The sequence below is a fragment of the Orcinus orca genome, chromosome 11 (assembly GCF_937001465.1).
Source record: "Orcinus orca chromosome 11, mOrcOrc1.1, whole genome shotgun sequence".
NCBI lineage: Eukaryota > Metazoa > Chordata > Mammalia > Artiodactyla > Delphinidae > Orcinus > Orcinus orca.
This window is the reverse complement of record NC_064569.1, coordinates 84,788,394-84,803,413: the sequence shown is the minus strand read 5'-3', so window position 1 is coordinate 84,803,413 and position 15,020 is coordinate 84,788,394. Positions and strand designations below refer to the sequence as shown.

Here is a 15,020-nt window from a genome sequence, read left to right as displayed (position 1 = left end):
AGGTGGTTACCACACTCAGGGAAGGAGAAGGAAAACTGAACTGTGAAGGGATTGCAAATCACAGCTTATCCAAGCTGCAAAGGCAATTCAACAGTTTCAAGAGAGAGAGTAAAAAACATTTCATCTTACCCTCCTGATCACCCCCATTGACCAAAAAGATTTACATATGGCCATTAGAAATTATAATTACAAGTACTGTGATGATGTATTATTATGCCATGTTATGTGTGGATTTAAATATAAAATCGCATGAAAGAAAGCACTGATATTAATAGAATTTATAATACGTACTGGGCCCTTTTCTAAGCATTTGCCGTATGTGAATTCAGTTAATCCTTACAACCGTCTAGCGTAGTTACTATTATTATCCCCATTTCATAGATAGGAAAATGGAGGCACAGGTAGGTTAAAGCATTTGTCCAAGGTCATATTGTTAGTAACAGGCAGACCTGGGATTTATACCTGGGCAGCCGGGCTCCAATAGCATGTTCATAACCAACACACAACCACTCATGAAGTGAAACAGCATGAAAGGAAGTAAGGGGACTTCCCTGGTGGCGCAGTGGTTAAGAATCCGCCTGCCAAGGCAGGGGACACGGGTTCGATCCCTGGTCCGGGAAGATCCCACATGCCGCAGAGCAACTAAGCCCGTGCACCACAACTACTGAGCCTGTGCTCTAGAGCCCACGAGCCACAACTACTGAGCCCACATACAACAACTACTGAAGCCCGCACACCTAGAGCCCGTGCTCCGCTACAAGAGAAGCCACAGCAATGAGAAGCCCACGCACTGCAACGAAGAGTAGCCCCCGCTCACCACAACCAGAGAAGAGCCCGCGCACAGCAGTGAAGACCCAATGCAGCCAAAAATAAATAAAATAAATTTATTTAAAAAAAAAAAAGAAAGGAAGGGAGGAAGGAAGAAGGAAGTAAGAAACTACATTCTATCTTAACATTGATTTAGGTGATATAGAAGAAGAAAAACGTACAGTTACTAGGGGGGAAGTGGAGGGGGAAGGGATAAATTGGGAGGCTGGGACTGACACACACACACTACTATACATAAAAGAGATAACTAATAAGAACCTATTGTATAGCACAGGGAATTCTATTCAATACTCTATAATGACCTATATGGGTATAGAATCTAAAAGAAAGAGTGGATATATGTATAACTGATTCACTTTGCTGTACAGCAGAAACTAACACAACATTGTAAATCAATTATATTCCAATAAAAATTAATTAAAAAAGTGTAAAAATCTATATATGTGCTTTGATAACCTGAGAACTTGCCATTTACTGAAGAGCTACCACATGATGAGATTTTGCTTAGAATTTTTAATATATGTCATGCAACTACACAGAGAGAAACGGAAGTGGTCATTGCGTTAATATTAAGAAGGTTGTGAGGTTTTTTCTGTTGAGGAATCTAACCGTCTCAATGGATAAACCAGTAGGATCGAAGTTCTACTCACGCTCACAGTGTCTGCCATCGCCTTTGTAACTGGGGATGCATTTGCATTCTAGTTTTGTTTCATCTTCACTGGAAGGTGAGCACCTGGAATTTTCTGGGCAGAGCAAGGCTGCACATTCTGGGATGGCTGGAAAGGAAGATTGTTGAGGTAATGGCCTTAGTAGAACAACCAGTTCTAAAAAATCTCAACAAATGCAATATTCCCTATTATTACAAAAGTGACACAGATTCACTGTAACAATTCAAAAAGTACAGAACGAGTAAAGCAAAAATTAGCTGTCTTCTTATTCTCATTCTCCCATCCCATTCCCACAATAACCAACGTTAACAACCAATATAATACATTTGTGTGTAAGATTTTCAAAAGATGAAATGGGATCCTGTTAAAATATTTAGGAACTTGATTTTTAATTTAAGAATATATTATGGAGGTATGTAAGGGTGCACCTTGATCTCTAATGACTGCATAGTATTTTATAAGATAGACGGGGCTTAGATGGCTGTTAAATACTATAGAGTCTGGCATAATTAGCCAACTTGCAAAGTTGGGCTGACACGGTCCCATGGTTGCTGCTAGAAGATATGAGATGCCAGGGTCAGAGCTAAAGGACCATTTATCACTCACATCAGGAGCAGCAGTCAGAATGTCAGCAGTTTTGGACCAGTTCTTCCAAGCCCCGGGTCCCACAGGGCAATGCAGAGAGGGCCATACAAGACCTGAACACGCAGTGGATTTCATTATGGAAGAGGAGCCCTGAGCTTAGGGAACTGAAATGATTTTTAGTTTGTTTTTAAATAATAGGCAGTGCATTACTTAGGGCCCAGGCAAGAGAGAGAAACCATGCAATTGTTTGAACAGTGAAAATTTTAGTGTAAAGATTCATGAACAGAGTGGAATAACAGGGAATTGGCTCCTGACAGCTAAAAAGAGTTCAGAAGCATAAAGGAATGGAAGAAAAATAAAGAGCAACCACTCCTCTCGGGTTAAGATAAGGGTAAGTCCTCCCCTTCCAGAGCTGAGACCTGGATGTCACCGGCAAGGACATGGCCTTGGTCACTCTACAGCAGAGAGGTTGCTGACGTGTCCGCTGGTGACACTTGCTGGAGGCCACCCCTCTGGGGCCCCAAGGAAGGTCATCCACAGGGAGCTGCCAAGCCTGGGCAAGCGGCTTGCCTCTGGATGCTACTGGAAGCAGGAGCTGAGAAGCCCACCTTCTCAGAAGCACGGTGTACTCCTGTGCGTGGCCGGGACGGGGTGGTCTCAGGGGCCAGCTGTGTGGCATGGAGGTGGGTGGTCAGCTCTCTGGATGGCTGGTCCTGCAGGGCCCTTGCTGTGCATGGGGCTGAGGCGAGGGTGTGCAGAACAGCTCCTGAACTGGGCCACCAGCCTGCACTGTCTAGGGCTCCTGGCTATGCTCTGCCGCCCGAGCCAAGCACTAGACAATGTATGCAGTGGTCAAATACTGGAGGATGCTAAGCCTTGCCGGAACCTAGTGCTGGAGAAACTGTGCAGGGCTGAGCAGCGGAGCAGAGCCGTGTTCTTCAGGAGCCTGGTGAGTGAGCTAACCCAGACACAAGAAGAGAAAACTCTTGCGTCTTCGGTGTCCCTTTAGCACCCTCTATTGGTAAGGCTTCACATCTTACTGGCTGACAAATGAGAGCTATTCCAAAGCCCACCTCCAAATTCACAGAGCAGGCAAAAAGGGTGAATTTGGAGCTGAGAGGCAATCCACTGATAACTGGCACAGGCAGTAAGCGTGCCCGCACTTGTTCCCGAGGGAGGTCCTGTATCTGCCAAGGCTGTTCGCGCTACAAACATCCTTGTAAAGATGTTGGAACAAAGGGCAGTCAGTGTGCTGCTCTCAAGATGTGCACAAATGTGACGTATGCGTTTGTCTTCCAACAGTGGCTAGTTGAATCAAAACTTCATAGAGAATATCCCCTCACCTCTTCCATAAAGTAGAATTGTTGCTGAGAAGGGGCTGCCCTTTCAGGATCACGTCTTCCACCCCTCTTTGCATCCAGGTGGGGTTATATGACTAGTCTACGTTGATGGAATATTGGAAGTTCTATGTATTATTCTGAACTTTATAAGCAGATGCTTCTCTACACTCTCTCCTTCCTTCCGTGGCTCAAAGCAGAGCACTTGGAGGTGCTACAGAATGGCAGACGCATGCAATGGAAGGCTCTGGATCCCTAAACACCATGTGGTGGGGAGCTGGTGGAGGCCAGGAACACCCACATTGGACTGTTACATTAGTAAGAAATATACCTCTGTTGTGTTAGGCCAGAGGTTGCCCAAATTCCCAGGTCACGGTGCCCTTAGTGTTTCAGTATTTTTTTCATGGGACCCCAATACAAAAGGAATATCTACAGGTTCATTTACTAAGTTGTTAGAACCAAAGAATTCAGTGACTATTTATGTCATGATAACACAGCAGCCACCTGAAAAAGTAATATGGTTAATAGGAAGATTAAATATTTTATTCTTAAACAACCACATTTACTTCCTAACGGGACACGTGAGCTTGTTGGAGATGGTACAACTTCTGCAGCCTTGGAATCAGATTGGAAACTACCACCCTCCTTCCAGTTGAAACGATTTTTGCGTGGTACTTACTTTTTACCACAGTGACCGCTGGAAATGCAGCTTTGTAAAGAAATGACACCACCAGACAAAATGTAGTGCTACCTAATGTTGAGATTGTGTACTAACTCAGGTTAACATTTCATACGATATTCTACAGATGTATCACCGTTTCCCTCAGAAATTAAAAACATCCCATAGCAGCCCTGTGAGTTTGATGGGGTACTTTGGGACGCCTCGGTGCAGTTAGGGAACCGTAGTGTTAAGCCATTGGATTTTTGTGTTGATTTCTTTCAGCAGCTAGCCTTCTTCTAACTACAATAGGATGTACCACACTTCACTCAACCACTTCCTACTCACGGACGTTCAAGTTGTTTCCAGCTTGCTTTGTTCTTAAAAACAATACTATCATGAGTTTCTCTGTACCTATATTCTCACCTACCCACCCCTCCAGTCCTCTAGGTAATTCCTAGAATTGGGGCTGTAGCCTCAAACTGTAAGCATCCTTTAAAATTTAATAGATACATATCTCTCATAGAATGTAGCAATTCACATCCCCACTGACAGTAGCGTAATTTTTCTCACACCCACAGATAGATATTACCTAGCTTTGCAACCTGTGTAACACAGTGGGCAAAAAACCAGAACCAAACCAAAACAAAACCTCCCAAACTCCAAAGTACTACTTCATTATGGTTTTAATTTGCATTTCTGTGACTCCTGTGACCTCTTCTATGTTTGTTGGCCAGTTTTCATTTCTTCCTGAGAATTAGCTGCTCCTTGGCCGATATTAAAGGTGGGCTCATGGACTTTCTATTATAAAAACGTTTCTGCTGCGTGGATTGCAAATATTTTTGTCCCAGTCTATATTTATCTTCTGACTCAATAGAATTATTTTGTCACTTGGAAGCAAATCTTTTCATGCTGTCTATTAGGCTGGCTCTCTGGTCTTATTAAAAAGGGTTTTTTGTTTGTTTGTGTTTTTTGCTCATGGGTCCACTGGGCAGTACAGGAGTAGCTGGGGAAGGAGGCTGATTGAGGGCTATGGAAGGGGTCCACCCTAACCACCTGAGTTTCATTCTGCCGTTGATTCATATTGGTTGTTTGACTGTCTCTTCCACAGGAAGAAGGCAGAGGCTGTCTTTTATTCACCCTCCTTTCTACCACTGCTCATATCTTCTCAACGACTTTCAATAAAGTGAGTTTGAAGTTGCTGAATTTGATTCTTGTCTAATCCCTTTATTTTACAGACCAGGAGAATAAAATCCAGAGGATAACTTAAGTGAAGCTATTGTCACAGGCAGCATGTCCAATTTCCTAATGGCTAAGCTCCAAATTCACCCTTCACCACCTGCTCTGTGATAATGGGCTGAACTCTGAACATTTCTCCTTTGCAGGGATATGTTAATCTTGGCCAGTAGAGGGCGCCGGAGGGCCACTGCAGGAGGAAGGGGCTCCGCTTGCCGGTTCTGCTGTGCAGTGTTGTGCTTCTGCTGTGTTTGCTGCTGCTGCACAGCCTGCCAGTGGTGTGGGTGTGTGAGGACATCCAGGGATGCCCTGTCCCAACTGTGCACTCAGAGTGCACAGTTCATTGGTGACCTTGCATCCCTGGCCTGGACCCAGTGGCTACCTTCCCACAGCCCGCCCCACGCACAGACATTGAAGGTTCCAGGATTAGCACCCATGGTGCCCCAACTCCCTCTGTCCACTTGTCCCCCAGCCTCGGCTCATCAGTGCCCTGAAGGGTTGTTGCCTGCCTTTTGGGTGACTGTACTCCCATGCTGGCTTGGGCAAACCAGTAAACTTCTCCCCTACTAAGTGGGCTGCCACCACCCCTTCTCCAGCAAGATTTGAGCCAAGCCTTGGGGATGGCTGTCCCCTTCCAAGTTTGCCCTTCTTTGTTATGCCCCATCAGCCCTACAGTTCATTTTGCATTTTTATAGCCACTCTCCTAACATAGTTTACTAATTCTTTATATTAAACTTCCCTTGCTGCAATCACCCTGTGGTCTCTATCTTTTGATTAAACCCAGTGTGATCGACTGTATAGAGAATTTCAATGACTTGAGTCCCAGCTCACTTATTGGCTATTCTGTGAAGTTTGGTGAATCATTTAGCCTTGGTAAGCCTCCATTTCCTGTTGATGTGCTCTGTCTTTCAGACCTATAATGGAGAACATGCCTTATCTCCCTTTTCAGGTACCTAACTCGTTGCAATGGCCCCGATGTCTTCCTCTCCAGTCTATCCTCACACTGCCACAAGCTTGGCCTTCGTAAAACATAGCTACAGCCAGGTCACTGCATTGTTCCCAAGTCTTCCGTGACTTCCAATATTCTATACGATCTCTTCCCTCTCCTCCCTTCCCCTCCCCTCCCCTCCCCTTCTCTCCCTTCCTCTCCTTTTGTCCCCTTTCTTTTAAAATTGTTGCCTATCTTCCAGCAAAACATTTGATGACACGTCACACATGTAGAGCCCCAGTACACGCATGCACAACTGAAATGCATATGTCTGTGCCCATCTGATCTGGTGTGGTATTAAGGGAACTAGCAGTACTTACGCTTGTCACAGTTGGGGCCGGTGTACCCAGAGTAGCACTCACAGGTCCCATCGCCACGTATTCCACTGTTGCATACTCCATGCACACAGCTGCACCCTGCAGACAGAAAATGGGAATTTTTCGTTACCTGATGTACACTTCCTCCAAAGATTCTGGAGGTATACTGTTTCAGATAGTGTTTATTGAGATTCTGCTTGATGAAGTGGGGAAAACCATGGGTTTGAAGCCCTAGAGACCCTCGTTTGAACCTTGGCTTTTTCTTAGCTTCAGTTTACAGTAAGTCCCCACATACGAACAAGTTTCATTCTGATAGTGGGATCGTAAGACCAACTTGTTTGTAAGTCCAACGAAGTTAGCCTAGGTACATAACTAACACAATTAGCTATATAGTACTGTACTGTAATGGGTTATAATAATTTTCACACAAATAATACATAAAAACAAACACAAAAAATAAAGAAAACGTTTTTAATCTTATAGTACAGTACCTTGAAAAGTACAGTAGTACAGTACAACAGCTGGCATACAGGGGCTGGCATCTAGTGAACAGGCGAGAAGAGTGACTGACTGGAGGAGGTGGGGGATGGTAGGGCTGAAGGATCACCAGCAACAGGAGATGGAGGGCGAGCTGCAATTCCACTCACGCCTGACGTTAATGGCACAGGTTCTGGTTCCTTGCTGCCACCAGATGCATGCTCACATCTTTGAAAGTTTGCAACTTGAAGGTTCGAACTCTAAGGTTGTTACATGTCCCACCTCAATCCCCTGTCCTTCATCCCCACGGGAACTGTCCTCCTTCAGGTCCTTATCTTGTTTTGCCTGGACTATTGCAGTAGCACTTTACCTGGACTCATTATTCGATTTCTCACCTCTCCCTTTTATCCATTTCATTTGATCAGTAATGGTATCAAGATGATATTCCTCCAAATATCTCAGCGACTCCCAATTGCTAACCAAATGAAATCTAAATTCCTCTGTTTGGCACACAAGGCCCTCTCCAAGCTGACTCCAACCTTTAAAAATTTTCATTTTCATCTTTCGCCACTTCATTTTATGCGTCTTAGGATCGAAGTGCACGGGATGACTCACTAGAGTTCATCTTCCTTCAAAACACATGTTGAACATCTACTACTTACAGGGCGCTGTGCTTGGGATTAATGACCCAAAGTCCCTGCCCCCAAAGAGCTCACAGTCTGAAGGCAGAAGAAAGCAGCCCATCATAATGAGGTGTGATAGATGCTAAGATGTGACAGGTCAATAGCCATGGGGGCTGGCCAGGAAGAGATGGGGGGAGCTGGTCTAGGAAAGAGCACGCCCCGTGGAGGCCCGCACTCTGCTCCCTTCCGCATGCAGCTGAAATCCTCCTTATCCTTCTAGGCCAGCTAAAGCCCCTCTCCTCGGTGGTGCCGTCTCAGAGGTGCCAAAGCAGAGTCTGTGCTCCTCTGGGCAGCACTTCCTTTGTACCTCATCCACTGTCACCTCCTGCTGCAACTACTACTTTTGTCACGCCAGCCAGCCAAGTACCACCAGGAACACAACAGTGGTCAAAGTCGGCAGCAGGGGCGAGGGGTCATGAAGAAGCAGCAGTAGCCACTCGTGTTAACCGGGAGAGGTGGCCATTGGGTTGCCCACTGTCACTGTTTATTTCTCTATTCGGACAGGATAAGGCAGTGGCCTAGTTTTCGTCTTGTTCCAGCACAGATAAGGCGAGCCATTGATGGTGACATTCTATGAAATTGCAGGCCAGCGACCAGCCGACAGCTGTCAGGGCTGCGGTTTTCTCTCTCAATCTGGTGAGGTACTACATATGGAAAATGGGAGACAACTAGCTCCAGCGCTCATTCAAATTACTGAAGAATTAAACTGGATTTGCAATTGTCATCCTCCCTTTAAAAACTGATTTGCTGTTGTTTCTATGTTAGCAGAGCACTTTGATGTCCACCCATGTCTGTAGCTTTTGGAACAGATGAGTTTCAGAGGGAAGTCAAATTCATCATGGAGATAATAGGGGTGAGGAGGGGGTGTACTATGGGCTCAGTAGAGAAGACGCGAATTAATTCAGTTAAAAAATATCTACCCAGGGCTTCCCTGGTGGCGCAGTGGTTGAGAGTCCGCCTGCCGATGCAGGGGACGCAGGTTCGTGCCCCCGTCCGGGAAGATCCCACATGCCGTGGAGCGGCTGGGCCCGTGAGCCATGGCCGCTGAGCCTGTGCGTCCGGAGCCTGTGCTCCGCAATGGGAGAGGCCACAGCAGTGAGAGGCCCGTGTACCACAAAAAAAAAAAAAAAAAAAAAAATCTACCCAGCTCCTACCTAGGGGCGGGCACTGGATTAGGCACTGGGTGTACAAATAAGAGTAACTCACAACATCTAAATTCAAGCGGCTCACGGTATAGTGGGGCAGCTGAACTCTAAGAGACACACTGCTTCTGCACGTCCTAAATGCTGTCATGCAGCCCATGGAGAGGCTGTGGAGGCGGAAGCGGGGAGTCGAATGTGACTCAGCCCCTGCTCCCAACTTAGATGCTAACTACAAGGGCCGTCCTTGTCACTGAGCCTTCCTTCTAGGCACGAGCCTCTCCCCAAGGCCTGTCTTCCAGCACAGCCCATGTACTGCATTAACTGACCTGGCACGGGTAGCTTTCGGGAGCCTCTGACACACACTGCAGGGCCGCCAACCACTGCCAAGAAAGTGTCCTTGGGAAGGAGACGTGAGTGGCAGAGGGATTCCCAAAGGTCATTTAAAGAGCCCTGGATATTTGTTAAACCTGCTTCAGCATATCTCTAGAGACATGTGAAACCTGGGGTGTATGACTTTAAAGTAGCCAAAGCCAGGGCCATTGGGGTCAGAGGGACAGAGCTCAGAGCCCCTGTGCCGCGCCCCTGGCAGACGGAGCTGCCCTCTCTCATGTTCCCATAGCATCCCATGTGTACCGTGCACACAGGCTCATAAGCGTCTCCCACATTTCCAGCTCCTTGGGAGTGGGGACCTAATCTCTCCCCTCTTTGGATGCCCATCGCCTGTCACGGGTCTAATGCGTGGTGGGTGCCTGCCAGGGCTGAATGGTGCAGTGGTTTTGTGCCCAGGTTCTGGAGTCAGACACTTGGGGTCAAACCCTGCCCCTGTCCCTGTAATAGCTGTGTGACCTTGAGCAACCTCTCTGCTTCTTCATCCATAAAATAAGTAACCCAGCTTGCAGAGTTTTTCCAAAGAGATCCTGCGTGCCAAACCTTGTGCACTGCCTGGCGCCCGGCAGACACTCAGCAAATGCTAGCTACTGTTATTAACAAGACACGATTGTGGGATTGATTCGGGTCATATCAGAGGAAGTGGGCTTTGCCTTCTGCCCTCACCTGGGGTGAGGCACTGAGCAGGCGAGGGCCTGGGAAGCTGAGATGAACACCCCTGGCTGATGCAGCCTGAAATCATCTCTAAGCAAATCGAGAGTCAGGTAGGAGAACGCTCTGGCAGCAGGTTAAAGTCAGTGTTAAAAATAAACTGTAATTCATAGCGCTGTCCTACTTACAGGCAGAATTGCCACCGCCGACGACCACTGCCTCACGGGTGAAACAACACTGGCACCCAGTGGATGCCTGGCTGAAAAGGTTTCCAGGTTCCTCTATGGGAACCTGCCAATGGGAAATGACCAGCCGTCACTGAGCCATCATTCATTCGTTCACAGGTGAATGAATGTTCAGCTGACTGTGGGATTGCTCTTGTCCTCGCTTAATACTTGCTTCTCGTGAGTGCTTATGACTTGCTGCTGGGAGCTTTTCTACGAGTCAATCCCACGAGGCAGGTATTATTATTCCTGTTTTGTAGATGAGGAGGGCTTAGAGAGGTTAAATAGCTTGCCCCAGGTCCCACAGCAACTGGGCTTAGTTTCAAACACAGACCAGCTGACTTGAAGCCTGCTCTCTTAGCCATCATGTTCTAGAGCTGCGCTATCCAATACGGTAGCCACTAGCCACGTGAGGCTATTTAAATTTAAACTGAGTCACATGGGCTAAAATTTAACCTTCAGTTCCTCAGTTGCACTAGCCACATGTCAGGTACTCAATGGCCACACGTGCCTTGCGGCTACCATGTTGGAGAGCGTAGGTCAGGACATTTTATCATCTCACAAAGTTCTGTCAGAACCCAGAAGTGGGAGTCTTATCTCCCGAGTCTCAGTTTAGGTTTCCAATTTTCTTACTTAAAAACTTGGGTTTCCAAACCCTTTCGCTTGCCCTTTCTCCACGGCACAAACAAGTGGAAAGGGAAGCCATTTTTAAATTTAGAGATGTTTGGAATCTCCATGTACATCTGTGCTCACTGGCAACCAACACCAGTTTCTTGGAGGCAACATGAGCTCATCTTCTTTATAAATTTTCATCCACAAACAATTACTTGGCTTTCTTGGTGAGTAAGCAGTGTTGGTTGCTGTCTTTCTTCCTGTTTCAATATTTATTTAAAATATGTGATTTAAATTCTATTATGGTAGGGAAGGGTCAATTTGAAAGACATGTTCTTTATAAATGACTGATTATACTTAATAGTTTACTGTCCTTTAATATAATGTAATGTTAAAAAAACCACTCAGAATGCTAACATCTGTTTTAAATTTGCTTTTGCTAACACTCTTATGAAATAATCTTTTATAAAGTGGTGGATGAAGAAAAAACTAAGATTGGGGGACACTAGGGAATAGTAGGTATTAATAATAATAATTGCTATCATTTGTTGTGCAGTGATTATCTCATGAGTTCCTCGTAATAATTCTAAAGGAGGCGATGTTATTTCTATTTTTACAGATGAAGAGGCACAGAGTATGCTCAGTAAACTTAAGGTTCCCACAATTTACAGCAGCCCTGGGGCTGAAACCCAGTCTGAGTCTAAAGCTGGAGCTCTAATCACCTCTACACGACGCCTCCCAATAACATGTTTCTTGGTCAGGACAAGAGGGCTGGAGCAAGTTATATCATTCATTCACTCACTCGTTTGTTTATTCATCCAGCCAAGAGTGTAGTGTGTGTCTACCACGCAGGCAGCACTGTGGAAGGTACTGGAGATAAAGAGGTATGACAACACCTGCTTTCAAGGATCCCATGTCTTTGCTATTGCAGATGAAACTTATTACAGAGTGAGCTAACTTGGGGGGGCTGGGATGTCTGTGTATTTTTCTTGCCCAAAATATTTGAATCAATGCAGCGTCTACCAAATATGATTTTTCTATAAAAGTCAAACTGAGGTGGTGTTGGACAAAGGCCACTTGACTTGTCCTTTCTGGGAGACTATGAATGTGGCAGACACTGACCCTACTACGCCCATATTCTCTAGGCCTTCCTTACCAAGCCCATGCATCCAGCTGCCTTCCAGTAGCCTGTGAACACGTCCTAGGAAGCCTGCTCTGCCTGGGTGCCCACTGGGGGTTGGAAGTGCCAGGGAATGAACAACTCCCCTCTAACGACCGCATGGATTAGTTTCCTATTGCTGCTGTAACAAATTACCACAAACCTAGCATCTTAAAACAACACACATCTATCGTCTTACAGTTCCGGAGGTCAGAAATCCAAAGTAATTGCTCTAAAACCAAGGTGTTGGTGGTCGTGCTCCTTTCTTGAGGGGAGCATCCCTCTCCCTGCCTTTCCCAGCTTCTAGAGGCTGCCCACATTGCCTGGCTCGTGAGCCGCTTCCGCCTACAAAGCCAGCAAGGGCTGGTGGAGCCCTCCTCACGTCTCGTCACTCTGACACCGCATCTTCTGCCTCCGCCTTCCTCGTCCACATTTAAGGACCTCTGTCATTACGCTGGGTCCACTCAGATGATCCAGGATAGTCTCTTTATGGTAAGGTCAGACGATTAGCAGCCATAATACCATCTGCTACCTTCATTCTCCCTTGCCACGGAAGGCAACATATTCCCAGGTCCATGGGATTAGAATGTGGACATTCTGGGGAGTGGTCATCATTCTGCCTACGACACCATGGCTCCCTCCCCCCTCAGGTAAAGTAACCCCAAGGTGAGTGTTCTACACGGACTCCGGAGTTCCCCAGGGGACTAAGCTCTGGTCATCCACACTGGCCTCTGTCTTGACAACACACCCCTTTATTTCCTCTGTGTCACTTTCTCAGTGTTTCCCTGGGTCACCTCTCAAATATGCGACTTGTACTAGAATGCTTGCAGAATGCTTCTGGGTCAACTTCCGGGGAGAACCAGAAATAAGAGAGTGGACAAACCCATGTCAGGAACAAAGCCATAATCTGCAAAGTGGGACAATTTGATCACCTCTGATCACCCTCAGGTATTTATCTGTGAACTTCCCAAAGAAGGACAGATTAGATGTGCTGGGATATAGAGGCCCCTGACGAGGGGGAGGTGGATATAGAGGCCCCTGACGAGAAGGTCAGGGCTGAGACCATGGTCTGGAAAGACCTCATGGAGAAGCTGGGCAGGCAAGGAACTGGTGGATGTTGGATCCTGGAGCCTGCAGAGAGGGAACCTATGCCCCAGAGTTTGCCAGGAAGCATTCCTGGTGAGTAGCTGCCTGCAAGCACTGAAAACCACAGACACACTGTCTCTCCTTATCAGATTTCTTGTCAACTCGCTGTTTTGCCTGTGTAGACTTGGTTATAGAGAACTGTTCTGTGTTTTTCCCCCAAGGAACTTTATTTCTGGGGTCTTGACCTGTATAAGCCATGTCTGACTTTCAACCTTCACAATTGCATTCGATGACACAAAAGCGAGACATACTTGCTGAACAGCTGGGTCCAAATACGTTGTCATCAGTGCAGGTTTCACAGGCTGTCCCGCCAAATCCTTCCTGCAGGACACCCCAGGGAGAGGATGTTAGACCCAAGCGATCTGCGCTGCCCACAAAGCCCTTGGATTTCTCACTGACTTGTCTGGTCAGCGTTTGTTTCTCAAGTGTTATCTTCCCTCTGTGCCTGTCCTGAAACTCCTTCTTTCTCTTTCTTTCTTCATTGCTCTTTTTGTGTTATAATTTGTACATCCAGCCCTGCATCAGTTATCACTAAGAGTCTGGAGCTCTTCAGAAGAAAGCTGCTTTGTCAGTCCAAAGATACAGAGAACAAGTACTGACGGCTAAACCATAACTCCACCCAAGGCGGAAATGAAAACGCTTTCAGTTCTGCATTTCTGAAGACAATTGAGCTCAATCCTTTTCAGAAGGATTTCTTTGTATTTCCATTGTCTAAGGCTTGAAGCTTGCAAAAGTCCCTTTCGTGGGACAGCAAAGAAATGCCTCAATGGGCAGGCGCAGTGCTCAAGCATGGGTGCGGAGGACAGCTCCGAAGACTCGTCTGTTAATAACGGTGGTTTTTAACAGTAACAATGACAAATTTCTGTAGCCCTGCATGGTTTCACAAAGTATCTTCATATACATGATCTCATCTCACTTTTTCAACAAGTCTAATCGCGTAGGTATTATTATTAGACTCATTTTACAGGTGAATACACCTAAGGCTTAAACTCATTTTACAGATGGATACACTCAAAGGTCCCCCAGCCTCTAACATGTCATTTTGTTGTATACTGCATCTTTTTTTTTAAAATTTTTTAACTAATATCGCTACTTCTTAGAGTCTCCACCCAGTGTGTGTTTACAGAGGGACCCCACAGGTAAGGAGAAAGCAGAGTCAGGGAGGAGGAGAACAAGGTTTTGAACTCACTTGGCAGGAGCAGCTTCCGTTTCCTTCCATGCCATCAGCACAACTGCCCCGGCCACTGCAGGGCGCCCTCGCTCCTCCCGGGCACTCTGGGGAATCAAAGGGCAGATTCATTGGTTTGTGACTGCACAGAAGCATGGTGCAAGGACGCATCAAGCATCTACTGCATGCCGGGTAGTGTGCTAGTTGCCAGGGCTAAGAAATAACTGAAGACCTTGCCTGCTTTATCTAGGGTTACATAGGGGAGGCAAGTGAACCACAGAGTAGTCAGGTGCTGTACCAGGACGCATCAGATTGGCTACCATTTCTTGAGCATTTGCTGTACACGTTACAATCATCTAATTAAATCATCCCCTTTACAACCCTCAGGGGTTCCTACTGGTGCTAGTTAGCAGACGAGGAGACTGAAGTTCAGAGAGGTCACATAACTCGCCCAAAGTCTCACGCTTTGTAAGTCGCAAAGCCCGGGATTTAGCTCAGCCCTTAGTATGACTCTAAAGCCAGGCCAATTAGTCAGTGTGCTAGACAGGGAATTGAGGGAGCCCAGGGAAGGGAGCTACTGATACTGCCTTGGGGAGTCAAGGAGACATCCCTGAGGAGGAGTCATTTAAGCTGGGGTTTTGAAGGCTCAGTAGGAGTTGGCCATGCTTAAAAGAGAAGAGCATTTCAGGAAGAGGGAACAGCAAGTACAAAGTCTTAGAGTTGTAAAAGGGCATGACCTGTTCTGGGAATGATA

The 15,020-nt window shown here is 46.5% G+C and overlaps 1 protein-coding gene across 1 annotated transcript in view; it reads right to left on the bottom strand.

Moving 5' to 3' along the window:
• Nucleotides 1-15,020, bottom strand: part of STAB2 (stabilin 2) — a 159,059-nt gene that overhangs the window by 122,251 nt on the left and 21,788 nt on the right. The window contains exons 4-7 of the mRNA XM_004269450.4: nt 14,288-14,373; nt 13,350-13,419; nt 6,621-6,716; nt 1,479-1,604 (exon numbers count right to left, since the gene is read on the bottom strand). Coding sequence (XP_004269498.2) covers nt 1,479-1,604; nt 6,621-6,716; nt 13,350-13,419; nt 14,288-14,373 — 378 coding nt within the window. The remainder of the gene's footprint in view (nt 1-1,478; nt 1,605-6,620; nt 6,717-13,349; nt 13,420-14,287; nt 14,374-15,020) is intronic.